Source organism: Paramacrobiotus metropolitanus, unplaced genomic scaffold (genome assembly GCF_019649055.1).
Source record: "Paramacrobiotus metropolitanus isolate TYO unplaced genomic scaffold, Prichtersi_v1.0 Parri_scaffold0000059, whole genome shotgun sequence".
In the NCBI taxonomy this organism is placed as follows: Eukaryota; Metazoa; Tardigrada; class Eutardigrada; order Parachela; family Macrobiotidae; genus Paramacrobiotus; species Paramacrobiotus metropolitanus.
In genome coordinates this window covers 164,339-182,981 of record NW_026570279.1, presented here as the reverse complement: position 1 = coordinate 182,981, position 18,643 = coordinate 164,339, and the positions used below count along the sequence as shown (strand labels likewise).

Below are 18,643 nucleotides of genomic sequence, written 5' to 3'. Positions count from 1 at the left end.
CGACAAGGTCGCTGCTTGTGATAATATCACCGAAGAGGAGGGTCAATTCCCATAAAACCAGTATTCCCTCCACGGGAGTTAGTTATTGTAGTAAACGGTTTCTTGCCAAAAGTTTTGCGCAGGCTACTGTGACAATCCTACCCCTCGAAACATAATTTTAGAGGCACATACAAAGCTGTGTAATTACGCAGACGATCTCAAACCAAAATCGATTTTAAAATCGAAGATGAGTTATTAATATACATTTAAAACTAGAAAGGAAAAAGATTGCAAGCATATGCAATGGATGCATATTTATAGTATATGGCTTTTATGATGGAAGTTTCATATAGATGAAGAACTTGTCAATCTTCCGCGGCAGGCAATCTACACTTTTTGTTTATCCTAATTTGCTGCATCTCAGCAATAAGATGCTACGAGCACAAATGGTGCAGATGGTCTATCCAGATTTTTCCAAAATTAGTATTCCAGTAGTTTCATTGCATTGCGCAAGAATTCTTTTGCCACGAAGAACACTTCATGTATCAGCTGCATTAAATAATTTTAAAGATCACCGAAAACCTAAACGTGCCAAATTATCAGCAAACGGTGCAAGCAGAGCGTCTCTAAGATTTTTGAAAACAAATGCGAACAATATCGGATCGAACAGCGACTGCAAGTTAAACAAGAACGAAGAGATACCATATAAAATCGGTTCGTCGACGGTTACAAAACTGGTCACCGAAAAGAATGTCACATTGGGCACCCAGCAGATTAAAATCGAAATAGTCAACAGCGTGGTTACAACAAACGCCCGGTAGCGATCATCCAGGCGTTTCATCCAGGCCCACAGTCTATTGACGGTGATGAGGGCGTGCGAGTTGATGGTCACCGCTCCGAGGATCAGCAGGGCGTAGATGTACGCGTCGCAGGCGGCGGAACTGACCTCCTTCTTCAGTACGGAAGACGGGTCTCCCGTACCGGTGTCCCCGGACCTCGAGCCATTCTCATTTCGCGATCTTGCTGCATACCGTGACATCGGAATGGAATTCCCGAACCTCACACGATTTCGCATTTTGTGCTTGAATAATAAATACGGATATGCGACGATAACGAAAACTATGGGTAAATCGTACACCACAAACTGCATCACCAGATTCCATTCAAACTGCGCTGCTACATTCAACAGACAGGGATTGTCGTGCAGCGGTGTCCGAAAGTACAGGGAGTCCCGAATCGCTCCCGGTAAACAGATAACGTGGACGTATATCCAAAGAACGGCAACGCTGGCAAAAGCCGCGTGCAGATTGTGATGATTCCGGTACGAGACAGGAAAGGTCATGGCCCACAGTCTATTGACGGTGATGAGGGCGTGCGAGTTGATGGTCACCGCTCCGAGGATCAGCAGGGCGTAGATGTACGCGTCGCAGGCGGCGGAACTGAGTGGCCAAGTTGGATAGAGGCCGCTGATAACATCCAGCGGATTGCAGATGATGGAGTAAGTTAGGTTGCTGAATAATAGGCTTCCCAGGTAAACGTTGAAAGGACTGTGAAGATGGCGGTTCGCAAGAAATGTATATAAGGCATATCCGTTTAGAATAATGGCTAACGGTGTGATAATTACAGTGCTGGCCGGTGCTAGGGACCATGAAGGCGAAGAAAACGAGGCATTTGTAGCACTGGAATTATTCGCCATTTTTTCTTATACGAGGAACTTTCGGTTTGTGACAGCAGTCTGTAGTAAGGCAAGCTGCGGAATAATTTTTGAACATCATTTCTGCTCTACTTTCTGTTCGACTGGAAGGCAAACGCCTTTATACCATGCTCGTACTGGGTTATGCAATAAAATTATGGCATCTCGAGAATCCATGCAATTCTTCGAAATTTGCGAATATAGACTTTATGGTGCTAAACAAAAGAATTACCTTGTTTCCCGGCATTGATATAAATGAAATGCCGACACGTTTATTGATTGATCAAATGCAAGCGATTATCGAGGCCAGCAAATCGTCAACAATTGGCGCTGACCTTTAGCTTTCATAAACACCTTTAAGCGACTTATCTCAGACTTATGCTGTGTTTTATACCAAGGTTTCTAACAATTTTATTCGTGGTTTGAAAGGTGAAAGGCTTTTCAAAATGCTCACGTGATATTTGGTATCTAAACGATATGCAGTATATCCATCAAATTACAATAATTTTTGGAATAAATTTTGGATCATCAGTTCGCTACAAATACACTCAGACTCCGTGTGCTTCCATAATTTTATTTATCCCAGTTAATTTAGCCGTCTGGTATTCGATAAAATTGCGCACAATTTACATAACATTCATAAAACTGATTTGTCTGATAATTATACAAAACAGCAATTAACTTAAACGGTCTGGTTTAGCATGCGCAGAGTTAGAGCATGATGCGCCATCTGTAACGCTTTAAGATCCTCCACCGTTTTTCTCGAATCTTTGGCTTGGTAGACAAAAATGATGTAGGTGATTGCCAGCCCAAAGAACTAAAAATTTATCAGGACAGTCAGACAAAGAGAACTGGTGACTTATAACAAGAAAATGTATGACAATTAAAAGGCACGGCGAGAACATGAAATTAGATTATTAGACGTACCGCTATGACGTAGTCGGTTGACAGTGCCATTAGACCGTAAACCGTTACAGCGCCGTCTCGTTTGGATGTGTCTCGCTTCAGTAAATTACTCTCGCTGAGCACTGCATCATCCGCATCAGTCAGGTGGACCATCCGTAGTTGCTTTCGGAAAGACTGAGCCTGTCAAGTTTTGTATGAGCGTGATATTTAACTGTACTTCCTAGTATCATTCTTATAAGCGTTTTACGGCCATTGCCGTGTCCTGTTGCCCATGCCTAATAACATTTTTTGTTGTTACCTTTGTTTACGCTTGTATTATGTTTTATGCATTTATGTATCTGCAACCTGTTAAAACGTTCACATTTTTCAAAACGTTTCAATGTTGCAAATCGCTTCCTGCTGAATCTGAGTTCAAAATCATATTCACAAATTTATTGTTATTTTTTAAGCAATTGATTGGCTTACTGCATTATGTAATTTGCAGAATCCGCCGATGCGGATAATCGTGTTGACGAATCCAATGTTACCGAAGAAATAAGTGAAATAGTCCATGCCGCGCATGTATGCCATAGAACGGGCATTGTATTCACTGGCCATCTCCACACTGGGTGTATACATCTCCAGATATGCTCCAAAGACAGCGGCAAAACTGAACATATCTTTTTATACAGCTCATCAGCAGTAGCGGCGCAAAAGTCTCACTAATTGATCCACCAGATTAACCAGCGTCAAATATTTACGAAAGTGTAGCCGAACGACCGGAACACCCTCTTGATTCAGCAGTGCTACATGCAAATCAGCAGCAACACGTCGGAAGGCCATAAGTAAATGCAACGTCAAGATGACGAGAAGCGTTAGCGATAAATATTCGCACGATGTTCCCAAGTAAATACCAAGACTATTGATCACGCTAATCAAAATTCCCGGTATCTTGCATAAGTCGAAGAAATACGGTACGTTCTTTTCCTGGTTCAAATAGCCGGATTCCTGCAGAGCGAGCGTTGTGAGCACGATCCCAAGCAAGCAGAAAATAACGGATGTGATCGTGCAAGCACATAATCCAAGAATTACTCTGCGTATAATTTTCCAGTCCTGTTCGAGGAGAACTGAAGGCAGAAATTTCTGACAATCTTTTACAAACTTAAATATTTTTTTCTGTACTAAAAACATAGCCGCAATAGTAAATGGGCCTTGACCTTTAATCAGTGAACGAAAATAATACGCGACACAAGTGAAATATTCCATGTCTGTGAGGAGCTGCCCGAATTTGACGAAGAAATCGTATTGATCCATGAAAAACAGCATCAAGAGAAAAAATAACACAGATAATGCCCAGGATAATTGAATACATTTGAAATGCATGCTGACATTTGTATCTGAGTCGGATGCCGCCAGTGAAGGCAGATGCAAACCACAAGAGTGCATCCATCTTATATAAAATCTGGGAACCATATCGTATTCGCCGAAGTTGAGTCTGGAACTAGTTAATTTCGCCATCGGTGTGTGGAATAAACGCACAGACTTTCTAACCAACATTTTTTCCGCGGCCATAGTAAAGTCTATAGAAGCGAGGGTTGTGTATGATCGAGCGTTGTGTCTTCTGCATTCCCATGGTGGAATGATTGGTGACAACTTTAGCATAGGCACTTATACAAGTACATATTACACTTATCCATCGTCATAGGACGGAAATCCATTTGCTTGGTTATTTGAAAACAAACAACGCCAACCTTTATTTGCTGTATACAGTATGCGGTTCCTCTGTAAACTATGAGAACACGCGGAGCCGCAACGGACAAACATCAGTAGGAGCTAGGAAGTATGCAAATTATAAGGTTGTCTTGGGACTAACAGAGCGTTTTTATAAAAATATTTATTATTCACAGGAACCGTACCGGATAGCCGTACCGTACCGTACCGTTTATAGCCGTACCGGATAGCAGAGAAAAGTCTTACTTCCTATGTTTAAGTGAGACCTGTTATGTGAGTCATCCTCTGCTAAACATGTACAAAGGGCCTACTCGTTTTATGCAGAGAAAAATTCAAAATCCGAGATAAAAAAATAGTACCTAGCAACGAGGTTAGGGTACTCGTATGCTTCATGGCTAAATAAAATTCTGACGGCCAAAACAGAAACCTTGAGTTTTGCAGACGATGTAAACCGTATAATAAAATCCCCTAAAGCGTACTTAAACTGTTGCGAGACTTCCGTTGAGTATTCGGTGTACAGCAGCTTGGCATGACTTCTGAGAGGATTTCAAGTCCTCAACAGATCTCTGCGAATCGCGGGCTTGGTAGACGAAAATGTAATATGTCATCGCCAACCCAAATGTCTATAATTTGGCAAAATTGTTTATTTATACTTGAGTTCATTCCGGCATGCAACAAAATTCAGCACTAACCGTTACGACGTATTCTTTCGACAGTTCCAGCATGCCGTAAACCGTAACCGCTCCATCCGATATTGTTGTGTTCTGTCCAAAAACGGTAATTTCACGCTTGAGATCATCATTCACCTCCGAAAGATGGATCATCCGTAACCGGTGTCGGAATGACTGCGCCTAAATGCAAAAAATACAACAATTTTAGTTAGAAGTCAGAAGTTTATAGTTTTCTAACATATTTCTCCAGGAGAATCAAATTTTACAGAATGTATCCACGTCCCACACATAGAAGCGAGTACATATTCGTACGATGTAAAACTAAAAAAGGTAACATTAACCGGCCGGCGCGCATTAAAAAATCATTAAGGAAATCAATAAAGGGTGTAAAACGGGAAATTCCCAACGCACATAAATTACCAGACTTGATTTCGAACAGGGAAGCGCTTGCTTACGCAGCGTGATTAACGCGAGGCATCTGCCTATATTATGCTACCGCTTATAGCTGAATAAAGCAATAATATGTTTAAGTTAAGCTTGCACGTATTGTAGCGTAAAGAACTTGGTTTCTTAGCGAAGACTTAATAAACCGCTTTTTCTCATAACAAAGGAGAGGCCTTTTCTTAAAAATTTTGTTATTTCGTTCCGTTAAAAAAAGATATAAAATTCTCAAGCGTACACTTACCGCAGTATGCATTTTGCAGAACACCGCGATTCGGATGATCATGTTGACGAAGCTGACTTGGGCGAAGAAGAATGTAAAAGCGTCCATGCCGCGCATATATGCCACGGAACGCTCGGTATGCTCAGCAGATAACTCCACACTAGTCGTGTACATTTGCAGGTAGGTTCCCACTTGTGCGGCATAGCTGATGAGATCCTTCACACAACTTATTAACAAAATCGGCGAAAATGTCTTGTTTAGGTAATCCACCAGATTCACCAGAATCAAATAATTTCGAAATTCTCCCAGAATCTGTGAAATATTCCCGGCATTTTGCACCACAGCATCAAAATTCAGCGATACCCTCTTGAATGCCACAAAAATATGAAGTGCTATTATTACTAACAGTGTTAACGTCAGGTACTCGCAGGATACGCCGAAATATATTCCAAGGCCATTGAATATCGCAATTAGCAGCGCCGGAAGTTTCAGTTGGTCGAAAAAATATGGAACGTTCTGGTTGCGTTCCAAATAACCGGTTTCTTGTAAAGCGATTGTTGTGAAAATAATTCCGGAGAGGCACAAAATAATAGATACCGTTGTGCATATACAAAGTACGATAAACGCTCGGCGCAGATACTGCCAGTCATATTCGTGCAGAACAGTGGGGAGAAATTGCTGGCAGCGCTGCAACAATTTCGAGACTTTTTTCCGCATAAGAAACATTACGCCAATGGTAAAGGGGCCTTGACCTTTAATCAAGGAACGAAAATCGTATGCCACACAAGTGAAATATTCCATATCTTGCAGCAGTTGCCCGAATTTCACAAAGAAATCATACTGATCGATGGCGAACAGGAGCAACAAAAGCAGCAAAATCACACACGACCAAGTGAAGTGTGCGCGATGAGAGTTTTTACGATCCAGTTTCCCAGAATTTATTGATGCTAACGAAGGTAAAAACAGACCAGAATATTGCATCCATTTGGTGTATAATTTTGGGATAATATGGTGTTCTGAAGAAGCTTTTACTTCACTGGCTAAAGCGTCCATTGCATCCATGGCATCCATCGCTGAATCCATGGAACGGGAATGATTGTAAAGCGTTTTTTTAAGAGAAGATTTATCGTGATCTTCATAAGAGAGTGTAGAGTTGCATAAGCTATTTATACCGGTTATCAAAACAAACATATAGTACCGATCTCTAGTATCGTTTTAGCGCTGGCTGCATTCGGTATCCTAAGTCGGCTAAATTAGCATGATGGTCCTCTGGAGCCCGCCGGGAATACAAAACCAACAACGCATTCCTTGTTTCCGATAGAAGCACTGGTGCAAAGATGGTAGCGGCACATACCGGAACAGCACTAGCAGAAAATAAATTTCATCTCTGGGAAACATGTACAGCACTCGAAAGCAACTGCAGTAAATTAAATTACTGAGGACATTTAAAACCAAAAATCCCATCAACAAGAAATTTTCACATGGAAAAATAATTCAGTGTCAACCCTATATTGGCTCCACAAATCTTCGTCTATTTAATACTATGATGATTTGTAATGAATGAATGACAAAAATGATTTGTAATTGAATCGGTGTAGTACTAATGTCATTATTATAAAAAAGCGCACAGGCCGTACCGAGAGTCGAACTCGGGTCGACGGATTCAAAGTCCGACGTGCTAACCACTACACCATACAGCCGCTTGTTGTGTCCAGTAGATTTGCATTATTTCCCGAAACAGGCATACTTAAACAGACATTTTATGTAAGTCAGCAAAATGCAAGACCCACACGCATGACACTTCACTCGCATTTTCACACCGGAGAATTACATAATAAATAATACTATGAAAGTTTCTGAGTAACTCATAACGCGGATCAGGCCGGCTACTTGAGAAAACCACTTACGCTACTCACATATCGGTTCATTTCCCAATCATTCTGCCAATTTAATATTGTACAGCCTGTGAGGAATACTAGCGGACATTTGCGTAGACATACTTACAGTGGACTGCGAAAAGGTGTTACAACGCGCGTAACCAAGCATTTTTCTGTACTCAGACAGGCAAATTCGTGATTGGCCGTCGGCCTGCTGGTATTAACACTTGCACCTTGCGCATTTTTCACCGAAAACCATCGACCGATATCTCAAACGAAAGAGAAAATTTCAAGAATTTTATACCAAACAAGTGATTTTTTATGAGATCTAAGAGAAAATCGACGCATTTATGTAAAGTTTCTCGTAGACATAGCATAGGATTGAATCCACGGTTTGGATTCAGTTTTCACACGGAAATCGTATGCTTTGTCTACGGCAAACTAAAATGGCTCGAATTTTCTGGTAAATCTCCTGAAGGGTGACGTATTTGGTATCGAAATTTTGAAATTGTTTTCTTTCGTTTGAGATATCGGTTGATGGTTTTCGTTGGGAATGCGTAAGGTGCAAGTGTTCGAATTCTTGCACGTTTCCTGTTTGTTGGTCATTTGGTCTTGGCCATTTATTTGGATTGGTCATTCGGTCGCGGACCGAAAGTAACAGGTTTTCGCAGTCCACTGTAACTATGCTACTACTGGTTAGTCACCAGCAGTTCGACTGGTTAACGCCTCCCGGTCAGCATTGGTGCCCTCAGGTCCACAGGGAGTGGGCTGGTCGCAGTCGATCGATGTGAACATATCACCGCGAACTTACAGTTTATAAAGCGAATCTTGCGCGGCAGAGTCCCATACTTCATCCCGGTCAGCCGCCTTGAGCCGCCTGCCGCATTGTTCGGATGCCAGCCTCTGAACCAGAGTCAGACATACGCACAAATGCAATGCAGTGGAGCAGATAACTGGGAGTGAACGCAGGTTGTGCAAACTTATTTGCCGAATAACGGATGTTACAATAACGTCAGACGAGTATTATTTGTTCGGTTTATGTGTCAGACACTAACAGGTGCAGACGACAATTGTAAGATAATTGTAACGATAGCTTCCGCTACATGCATCTAATATAATTATAACAAATTGCTCAGTTTATGGCCATATGAAGCAACCGTTGTGACAAAACGTCACAATATTACTGGTGCTTTTTCGATACGCATAAAGAAATTTCTCCATTCTGTGATTTTGCATGTATCCGCCAAGTTGATTCTCAATGATAACTTCTACCCCATTTTTATTGGTCAAATTATACTTAATGACCAAATAAGGAACGAAAACTGTAGCAAGAAAAATATTGCGGTATGGCGTCTTCACACAACTTTCTTAATTTTTTCAAAACATCTGTCACTATGCCACATTTCTTCGCTTATCTGTTTTATTTTTTGAGATCTTTTGCTCTGAAGGAAACTTTTTATACCCACCCGAGTCGGGTGTTTCTAAAAGGTGGTCACCACGGTCGTGGTCGTGGTGGGTTGTGGTCGTGGTCGTCAGTGGTCGAGTGTTTAGTAATGTGGTTGTGGTCGACAGTGGTCGAACGTCACCGATTCACTGTTCAGTATTTAATTATCGCACGGGCGATTCATGGGCTACTAACAGACCAATTCATAAAAATTGATAGTTCTGCTTTTCAGTTTATAATGTTGACAGGCTGCAACGTATCCGTGAGCGTTCCAAAAGATCGGTTACTCAAATGCGCTGATGGACGGTATTTTTATTGTGCGCAGGGTTTTTTATTGTTATTTTTCATTTTATTTTTATTGTTTTTATTTTTTTATAGTACGAGTACATGTCAGTTATGTCAAGGAAACTTTTTCTGCACTAAATTTACATGATTACTATAAATAAAAATAATAATGCTTACCCATTGTAAAAATGCCAATACGTAGAGATAAATCTTCTTTATAAATTAATACGCATCGAGCAGTCTGTATTTGTGTAGACACATTTTTAGAGTCACGGTTTGATAGTTTATATAAGGAGAAAATAGTCAAAACTGGGTTATTGTTAGGTAATAACATCATGACAACAGCAGTCCTAATACAAAAATGTTTTTTTGAAAAAAAAAATTTTATTTTTGTAATAAAAGTTTCAAAGCAGGATACTAATGTTAGTTTACAAATGTTAGTCGCGCTAGAATTGGGACATCTGCGTAAAATAAATTTAAGAATATTTTTGTCTCCTTCTCCCTTTTTGAAATTTGAAGTACAAAGGGCGTTACTGTTTTATCTCAAAAGTACCAAGAATAAAAAGAAATTGAAAATTCTAAAAACAATAAGAAAACTATAAATTTCATTCTAATTTTGTGACGGTTGTCTATGCATTGCTAGTGCAGTAATTAAATACTGAACAGTGAATTGGTAACGTTCGACCATCGTCGACCACAACCACATTATCCCACACTCGACCACTGACGACCACGATCACAACCCACCACGACAACGCCCACAGCGACCACGACCACGACCGTGGTGACCACCTTTTAGAAACACCCAACTGAGGCCCTAACGGAGCAGCATTGCTGCTACAGTTTATCAGCGACTGTGAAAACAACGATACACATTACCGTCTCATCACTAGTACTGTAATAACAAAAAATAATAAAGGAACGTAAATCAGTTTCAAAGTTGCTGAAGTTTTCAAGAAAGGGACGGCGCCGGTAACGGCAAAAATTCAATGTTTGCCCATACTTGCGAAATCTGATTTTTATGTAGCTCACTGGTCAGTTTAAATTTTAACCCAAAGAGCAAACCCAATTCTTGCAAAAGCGCCAGCGTGCGGGAGTCTCCAACCACACAGGTAAATGGCCTGGGTCAAAATTGGAACGACACAGAGGGACCATACTGAGTAGTATTTCAGTCCTTGTCGAACGTGCACTCGTTCAAGACCGTCCTGTGTAGGGCCCCTGTACGTAAATAAAGAACTACCGGATGCCTCAAACAGGTGACGATTGAAATTCAGTTGTCACTTTGCTTGTTATACCAAACAGATATGCGCAGTACAATTTAACGACCACATAGGGAAAATCAGCCAATTTTATCACCATTTCGAAGCATATTAGAAGGCCAAACGCAGCAGAGCAGTGAGAGCACACAAAAAAAGGTAGAAGACAGTATCTGAAGGTACATTTTAATACAGTGCTACCAGTGCTACCAGTACAACCGATGGTCATACCTACCTCCTAAACATTTTGTAACAGAAATGCCACCATAACCAGCGAAGCCTTTATCAGGCCGTTTATTGCTAGACTGAATCGAAAAAAATTTCTTTAGGTCCTGTGTACATGTAACTGGTGTAAACATTCGTTTAATGATACCACTACCAGAAAATTTCGAGATACTTTTACGGTATAACGATTTTTTGTACGTACTGTAAATGTATGTTTCTGGAAACCGTTGCCGAACACTTGAAGAACTATTCCCATAAAAATTTTGCAAAAGACTGCCACCTGTTTAAGCAATGCGATATTTCTCGCAATCTTAGTCATCTCGAGTGGTGGACGTGCGGTACGATGTGCCGACCAGCAGAATAAATACTCAAAACGAGATTGCACTCCTGTAGTTCTGTTGTAGCTGGAACCAGGGCCATTTTTCCGCATTTTTTAAGTGGCTCGAATGACGTGCGCTCTTGGGATTGAACGAATGTCAGCGAAACTTTTCCGGCTTCAACTTAATCTATGGAGCGCAATACACTTTCATTACTGGAACTAATGTAACTCGTTTAAACTTTAAACAAACAGGATAACGCCGCTTCCTAATAGCCTGCATATTTCGAGTGTTAATTTTGCCTGTCGGCAGATCGTACCGCACATCAACCACTCGTATTTCGAGAAAAACTGCATTACGTGAATTGGAGGCAAAACTTTTACGGGAATTATTTTCAAGTTTTCGACGAGCGTTTTTATGAAAATGCAGTGATATGCAAAAATTTTGGTATATAACGATGGCAAACAAAATTATGGTAATCACGTTTGTAAAACTTTCGAAGACACTTCAGTGTCATATTCTCTTTTACATCATCTGAAAATGAACTTTTTGGTGGTCGCTGCCGTTTTTCTCATGGCACTTTTGATGGCTCCATACAATCTTTGAGGTAATGTGACCTTTTATTTAAGGCAATATTTTAACACGCTTTCTATGTCACGTGTATTTTGCGCTCTGTTGTGTTTTTATAATTCTGTGTATTTTGCTATTTTTTATTCAACTACATACAGTACAAATTAGTGGTTTATTTTGTCGGCTTTGCTTGTGTTCTTGTACTCTATACATCTGTTTTTGCCAACAACTGAAATTCAGAATCCTTTGTCTGCACCTGGCTTCTGAAAACTGTTAGTTCCAGGCGCCGCACCAAAAGTAGTTTGCAATAACAAGAAAACATGCGATTCCGACAATGACTGCAATAGTGGTTCCGTCTACTGCCGCTGCTACAAGGGTCCACGCCCTTTTACCATGTCGTGGGAACCGACTCGGCCAGAAAAGAGAGGAACATGTAGTCTCACTATCAGCGGGTTAAACTGAAGGAGCAGCTACAGGACAAAAAGATGGTCGTAATTAGAGAAGCATTCTATAAGCAATCAATCACTATATAATTATTTTTCACTTTCTCTTGCGTCGTAATCACTTTCAACCAGGCTTCAGCGATCATAGCGGCGATTGTGCCTGTGAGATAATGGATTCCCGTTTTACTGCATATACCATTATCTGCTCTTCATTTAACAAAATAATACAACAAAATCATAAACCGTTGCCTAATAATTGACATTGTAATAACACGGTTTTTTAATAAATAGATCAGTTCTGTACTTTTGTAGTAAGCTTTCAGTTCTGGGGATAATTCCAGAAACTTCGCAAATGAATCAGAATACATAATAAAAATGCACTGCACGTAGGGAATAAACACAATGTACATTCAGTTCGGCCGCGTTACTATTCGGCCCCACAGAATCGCATCGGCCAACATTCGATTCGGCCAACGCTCATCTCGGCAACTGGACATTTCGGCCATTGCAGGCTTCCTTAGTTTATTAGGTTTTAGTTCTCCTTGTTTACCAGATGTTTATGTGCATTAACTTAGTAATAAGCATGAATGTACAATGTGATAAATAAGCAACCTGCCTATAGAACAAAACATAACAAAACTTACACGAGTGTGAGCGATGCTTCCGGTTTCTGTTCCCGTGACTTACACTCTCACACAATGTACAGAACAGTAATTTCTAACATACGTATCAGGAAGTACCGATCACTTCGTGAGGCGAAACTCAGTTGTACGATATTATGGTTCGTTAACTAAGAAAGAACTCGTTTCCAATAATCCATTGAGCATACGTTGAAGATACATCCAAATACACCCGAAAAAGCGCCGAGCAGCAGTAAATTTGTATAATGGGTGAGAAGGATTACAGTATGTACCAGGTAGACGCTTGCAAATGCAGGATGGTTAAGCAGATGAACTGCCTTTCAACTTTTCGGAGTATTTGCGTCCGAACAGTTTTGTCGAATTTAATGTTTCCCCAAACCAGACACATTTAAGTGAAACCCGGCCGCAACTTTCTTGATGGTAATACGTTGTGAGAATAAAGCCGACTATGCCAAACGCACGTTGCACCATTCAGGCTTTAACACAGAAATTAAAATTCTGGATCACATTTTGTCCATTACAGCAAAGCGTCTTTGGCCTCTCACAGCAAAGCGTCTTTGCGGTTAAACAAGACAATAAGGTACGCTTCTAATCTTTTTTATTTTCCTCTCTTGGTAGGGAATTAGCAACGGTGGTTGCAGTTTCAAAAAGATAATAGAAATATCTGAAAATCAGCATTTTCGCGTATGACTTTTATTAGCCAGCGATACAATTTGGGCGATGGCGGTTCCGGCCTTCTTGGGTTAAGCGATCTGGCGTCCGCACTGGGCTATGGTTCACCTCCAGCGGGCTCCCTTACCTGCTTACGAGGTTGTAGGTCACCATTTTGAACAGACCTGCTTCGCATACCGCCGCGTCTGGTTCGCCGTTGTTTTTCTGGGTCTTTCACGGTTGTCTGCTTTCTCCGGCTGCCTAATCGGGGTTCCACCAGTTGTTTGGGGATGCTGTTTCCATCACGGTGTACGTCCACACACAACATATGGCCACACTGAAAGCTGGCGACAGACATTGTTGCCGGAGAACTGCACGGGTTGATTTGGTTTCGGCAAATCAGTTGCCCTCTTCCACGCCGATCCCTTCACTTGGTTGAATACTCGAGGAATGCGAATGGAGAATCGTATTGCTCTGCTACCATCTAGGGCAGCAGTAGTGCAGTGGCTGGTACCGCAAAGAAAACAGGACCAACACCCGTACACCACACACGATACTGGAACTGAGCTCCGGCACACGTACAACTAATCACTATCAAAAAACGCTACGGCGCTAAAAATTATGCAGCTCACTGCAGCATGGTCTGTAGTCTGTACATAAGTTGCAATCAGTGTAGAATTTTGGGAAAACATGCTGTTCACGGGAAGTAATGGCTGTTGATCGCACAGGCTGTATGACAGTTAAACTAGGCTTAAAGCCCATCATGAGTATTAAGTGAAATATGAATGGTTCATTGACTTCTTAGTTGCAAATTTTACTGCGATATATTTGTGAGAGAATGCGGTTTCGTGTGAGGTTAATATCGATTACCGAAGAACACACTCCGAGGTACCGTACAAGCAGTATTATTAGTATTTCTGCTTTGACGAAGTTTGGTCTTTAATGCTGATTAAATTTGAATATCTGTTCGTTATGCGGAGCAAGTCATGCCCGGCGGGAACTCAGAGCAAACATGGCATTACTTGTTACCAGTGTCCTTGTACCTGCGTCAGGCTGTCTAAAGCGGGTGCAGGGCTAACAGAAGATAAAAAAATATATATTTTTGCCTATCCATGTTTGTAAAGAATAACCAACGGATATCTGCGTCGACATAGCTACTCTAACTAATTATTCACCGTTCACCAGCAGTTCGGTTCATTGATGGAATAGGCTGTCTGGTTAGTGTCTACACCATCGGGTCCATAAGGAATGGGCTGGGCGCAATCTATCGGGACAAACATGTCAGCGGGAACGTACAGTTCGTTGAACGAATGTTGCGCGGCAAACCAAACTTCTCCCTGATCGGCTGACGTCAGCAGTGCCGAGTTTTGTCGGCGCCAATCTCTGAACCAGGCAAAACCACAACTACAGTGCAACTGGAAGAGATAATTTCGCAGTCTTTGGAAAAGTCCACGTGTGACCCTCTATTTCCGGTCCGCTCCGCATGTTGCTCTCTAATAACAACAGACGCAATGATGGAAGACCAGAGAAAGCATTGTTTTCTAGACTGCGTATCGTCGAATTGTACAGGCGAAATTCCCGTAGTCGAATTGAATAGTAAAAATCGGCTTTTCTGATTTCCAGTTCGGAGCAATATGACAGCTGGTACGCCAGCAAGCCGGTCAGTTTAAGTTGGTTCATAAAAGCCGTTGTGCGATGTTGACTACACACCAGTGACTCGTAATAGACGATGTACGAGCGTGCGTAACCCAAATCGGTCGAAATAGCAGTGATGTTGTCCAGCCAGAACAGGCTAAGAGGACGCGGAGGGAGTCGCGCAAGAGCCGCCGATTGACTGCGCAACTCAGATAGACAGTACGATGGGTTCAAACGCTTGCCGGTGAGGTTAGCTTCGGGACACTCGCGTTGTGTAGGCGTGATCAAGGGCGAGCACCGCCAGTCCTGCTGCTGATAATCACATTCAGCCGCGGTCGCTGGTTCCATGGAGAACACCGGAAATGGCGTATTCTCCATTTCGTTCGGGCATCCGTTTTCTGCGTCTACAAGACCAAATCTGCCCAGCGGAATATTTGGTGAGAAGCTAAATTTGAACAGGTTAACATTAACACAAAAACGTTAACATTATCGAAAATTTTCAAATTGATTAATGGGCACCGCGACATTTCGCCGCCGACAACTCGTCGAAGGACTTTTGGTCGCAGACATTTTGCCGCAAGGTCATTTCGCCTTGCGACGCTTCGTCGCCGGACATTTAACCGGCAGGACATTACGCCGCGAGACATTTCGTCGTCCGGCCGTTTCGACGCCGAGACATTTCGCCGCAGGGTTGTTTTGACGAAAAGTCCAATTCAGCAGGAAAAAATTTAAAATACGAAGGCTAAGAACCATAAGAAAGCCCTAAGAATAACCTAAGAAACCTAAGAATGACCTAAAAACCTTAAGAACAACCTAAGAAACCTAAGAAAAACCTAAGAAATCTAAGAATAACCTAAGAATGACATAAGAAACCTAAGAATAACCTAAGAATGACATAAGAAGCCTAAGAATAACCTAAGAGACCTAAGAATAACCTACGAATAACCTAAGAACAGCCTAGGAACGAATAATAAGCCCAAAAGACCAAAAAAATCTCCCGAAAAACCAAAACAACTTGCGCAAATTAAGCGTGTCGAATGGTTTTGCGGCGAAGTGTCCGCGACCAGACGTCTTGCGTCAAAATGTCGCAAGGTCGAAATGTCTCAGTGCTAGTTGTCCCTAACCGAAATGTCCCAGCGTCAAAATGTCCCGCGGCGAAATTTCTTTGCGGCGAAAAGTCGTGCGTCGAATTTAATTGCGGCGAAATGTCACACTCCCAAATGTCCGGGTGCGGATTAATGCCGTGGTCGCTAACAACGTAGTTCCCAAGAGCAGAAAAATTGCTTACCAGATTTCTCGTTGATGGAAAAAGCGTCTTGTGCGAAATCAATGAATTCCGAACCCTCTGGAAACGGATTAGCCGCACAATCAATTGGCAGATACATATCTCTTTTTGTGACGTTATCGTTGTGCCATGAGTTAGTCGGAATATGGAATATTTGACTTCGGTCAACACTGCGCAAAAGCTGATTTTTGCTCCACCACTGCCGGAACCACTCGTATTCGCATCCACAATGCAGCTTTTGTAGATAATTTCTTATATCTTTGCTAAACACTTCCATTTCACTGAAGCCCTTTTCTAAGGAGATGAGTCGTAAGGCTGGTAAGTCAGTGAAAGTGTTCTCTTCCAATGAGCGCAGGGTCGTATTCGCGAAGAGGATCATGCGGAGTTTGATGGACGACCAAAAATCTGTTTTCTTTACAACCATAGCGCGGCAGTTGTGCAGTTCGAAATTCAGCAGGTTCGGGAAGCCTAGCGTGACCAGCTTGCCCGTCGTGCGAGTCGATGCGCAAAAGTACAGGTTCAAGATGATCGTTTGCTGACGGACGGGCGACAGGTTGTCCAAGGTCACTAGTGGGCCATCGGTCAAGTTCACGAAAACCGCCCGTAGCGGTGGCTGCGATAACGACGCAGCCAATTGGCGCATTTCTTGGGCATTGACTTGGTTATTGCAGTTCAGGTGCAGACCATGGTTGAAACTGCAGTTAACCGGGGTTACTTGATCGGATATTACGGTGGAGTTTATAGAGAAATGGTTCGCCCAGAATTCATCTACGCGGAATAAAGAAACAAATAAGACTGCGAAAAGGCCGTAAATCAAATTTCAGAGGAGTGTCGGTTTTTGGCTAACCGTTAATGGAGTATAGGAACGAATAGCTATTCAACGAAAAAGGACGGCAATTTTCAGTGAACTGCAGAGTACACTGATCGCGCGTCATTGGCTCCGCGGAGAAACGTGGAAACGGAGTTGCGGTGGCGGTATAGCGCTGATCGTTCAATGAACCTGCTAGCAAATGTTATCATAGCAATATTTTCCAATTTGATCTGCTTATTTTACTGTGGAGTAATAGGTGCCGCCACATTTATAATATTACCTATTACGCTCAGAAAGACAGAAACAGTATTATGCACAGGTTACGGAGATGCAACCATACAGTACAGCGAATTCGAACGTTGTGGCATTTTTGCCCTACATTCCACCATCAAAAAAATCATTCTACCATCTGTGATTCAACAAACACATTTACCGAAATCCCGCAACTATTATATAAATAAGTTAAAAGAAATTTGACTTACTCTGCTTGGTCATCACAATCGGTTTCCAGAGAAACATACAGGAGACGCAAATCCACAGCCAAGAAGTGCCCATTTGAAAAATTTGGTTTCTATTACCTAGTAACAGCAATTTGCAGTGTTAAGGAATCAGAAAACTTTTGAGCCCCGATGTTGCAAACTTGCAACCCGATTAAGAAATTAATGCAGCTCGATTAATCGAATAATGTGCAGAATTGATCATTCTGTTGATAAATGCGTCGATTGTTCAGCATACCTTCTGTGTCCGCATACCTTTTATCCGAAGAAGGGATACCGGTTTGATTGCCTTTTCAATAAATCACTGATGTTTGACTGACGAAATAAGAAAGAGTTAGTCTGACTAATGTTAACTAAATCCGAAGAGCGGAGGCCTGTTCGGCGGGGTGCCGTTTAACTGTGCTGATTTATTGTTTTGGCATTCTCTGTATTATATCCGGATCGGAACAGTACTGCGCTGTCTTGCGGCGATGCAAATGCTGTCGCGGTTTGTGAGTTTTGTTGAAGCACTTGATATTACAGTTATTTCTGTTATACTGCTAAATACATAATACGCCGAGTTATATCTGACTGCATGTTCATTACTAATTCAATATAAGTACGCCTCCTGCCCAGTTACTGTACTATCGTTTTGTAAACATGCAATTATTTTTTCAAGTGGCATACTACATAATCCGAACATTACTTACTCATTCACTTACCCAGTTACCCATAGCAGGAGTGCTTGTACGAGTACATCACTCAAACGACCGTACGTAGTACGTCATACGTATTGCGCATGGAACGGGACAACAATACATTATGCACTAAACCTTATTTTCCAATCGCGATTATTTTAATAAATACTTTTAATGTCACAAATAACCTTCAGTGCCTGAAAATGAATGATGCACTGGGAATGTTTGTGTACCTACAGTATTGAACTGCTATAGATGCTATAGATATGACAGCAAATCGCTTCAGAATTCGAAGCGTAACTGGCTAGCAGTCGACGGAAAATAAACCCAAAAGCAAGACATTAATATTCGAAGTTTTTGTACCCCCGTGGACAAGATTGTTGCAAACTGCTAAAATTAAAAAAAA

At 41.7% G+C, this 18,643-nt stretch overlaps 4 protein-coding genes and 1 non-coding gene across 9 annotated transcripts; all 5 read right to left on the bottom strand.

Moving 5' to 3' along the window:
* Positions 1 to 459: 459 nt before the first annotated feature.
* LOC129593087 (5-hydroxytryptamine receptor 1D-like) lies at positions 460 to 1,675 on the bottom strand. The gene is made up of 2 exons (XM_055489277.1): positions 710 to 1,675; positions 460 to 528 (listed from the first exon to the last, which is right to left on the bottom strand). Exons 1-2 carry the CDS (start codon positions 1,673 to 1,675, stop codon positions 460 to 462), a joined length of 1,035 nt encoding a protein of 344 aa, XP_055345252.1.
* A 598-nt stretch (positions 1,676 to 2,273) lies between these two features.
* Positions 2,274 to 4,078, bottom strand: LOC129593073 (uncharacterized). The gene is made up of 3 exons (XM_055489260.1): positions 3,044 to 4,078; positions 2,600 to 2,758; positions 2,274 to 2,489 (listed from the first exon to the last, which is right to left on the bottom strand). Exons 1-3 carry the CDS (start codon positions 3,233 to 3,235, stop codon positions 2,355 to 2,357), a joined length of 486 nt encoding a protein of 161 aa, XP_055345235.1. The 5' UTR covers positions 3,236 to 4,078; the 3' UTR covers positions 2,274 to 2,354.
* A 192-nt stretch (positions 4,079 to 4,270) lies between these two features.
* On the bottom strand, positions 4,271 to 6,695 carry LOC129593072 (uncharacterized). The gene is made up of 3 exons (XM_055489259.1): positions 5,645 to 6,695; positions 4,981 to 5,139; positions 4,271 to 4,911 (listed from the first exon to the last, which is right to left on the bottom strand). The coding sequence occupies exons 1-3, from the start codon at positions 6,692 to 6,694 to the stop codon at positions 4,768 to 4,770; spliced, it is 1,353 nt and encodes a 450-aa protein (XP_055345234.1). The 5' UTR covers position 6,695; the 3' UTR covers positions 4,271 to 4,767.
* Positions 6,696 to 7,251: 556 nt separating this feature from the next.
* Positions 7,252 to 7,323, bottom strand: Trnaq-uug (transfer RNA glutamine (anticodon UUG)). Its single transcript has one exon. It is a non-coding gene; the product is annotated as a tRNA-Gln (tRNA).
* A 6,940-nt stretch (positions 7,324 to 14,263) lies between these two features.
* Positions 14,264 to 18,024, bottom strand: LOC129593057 (uncharacterized). Of its 5 annotated transcripts, none has more exons than XM_055489241.1 (5): positions 17,546 to 18,024; positions 17,100 to 17,255; positions 16,256 to 17,020; positions 15,043 to 15,371; positions 14,264 to 14,825 (listed from the first exon to the last, which is right to left on the bottom strand). In XM_055489241.1, the coding sequence occupies exons 1-5, from the start codon at positions 17,616 to 17,618 to the stop codon at positions 14,796 to 14,798; spliced, it is 1,353 nt and encodes a 450-aa protein (XP_055345216.1). In that variant the 5' UTR covers positions 17,619 to 18,024; the 3' UTR covers positions 14,264 to 14,795. The 5 variants fall into 5 exon arrangements, with proteins under 5 accessions (XP_055345216.1, XP_055345212.1, XP_055345215.1 ...); XM_055489237.1 differs by having other exon boundaries at positions 14,264 to 15,371; positions 17,546 to 17,641; positions 17,799 to 18,023; XM_055489240.1 differs by having other exon boundaries at positions 14,264 to 15,371; positions 17,100 to 17,252; positions 17,546 to 17,641; positions 17,799 to 18,023.
* Between the last annotated feature and the right edge of the window lie 619 nt (positions 18,025 to 18,643).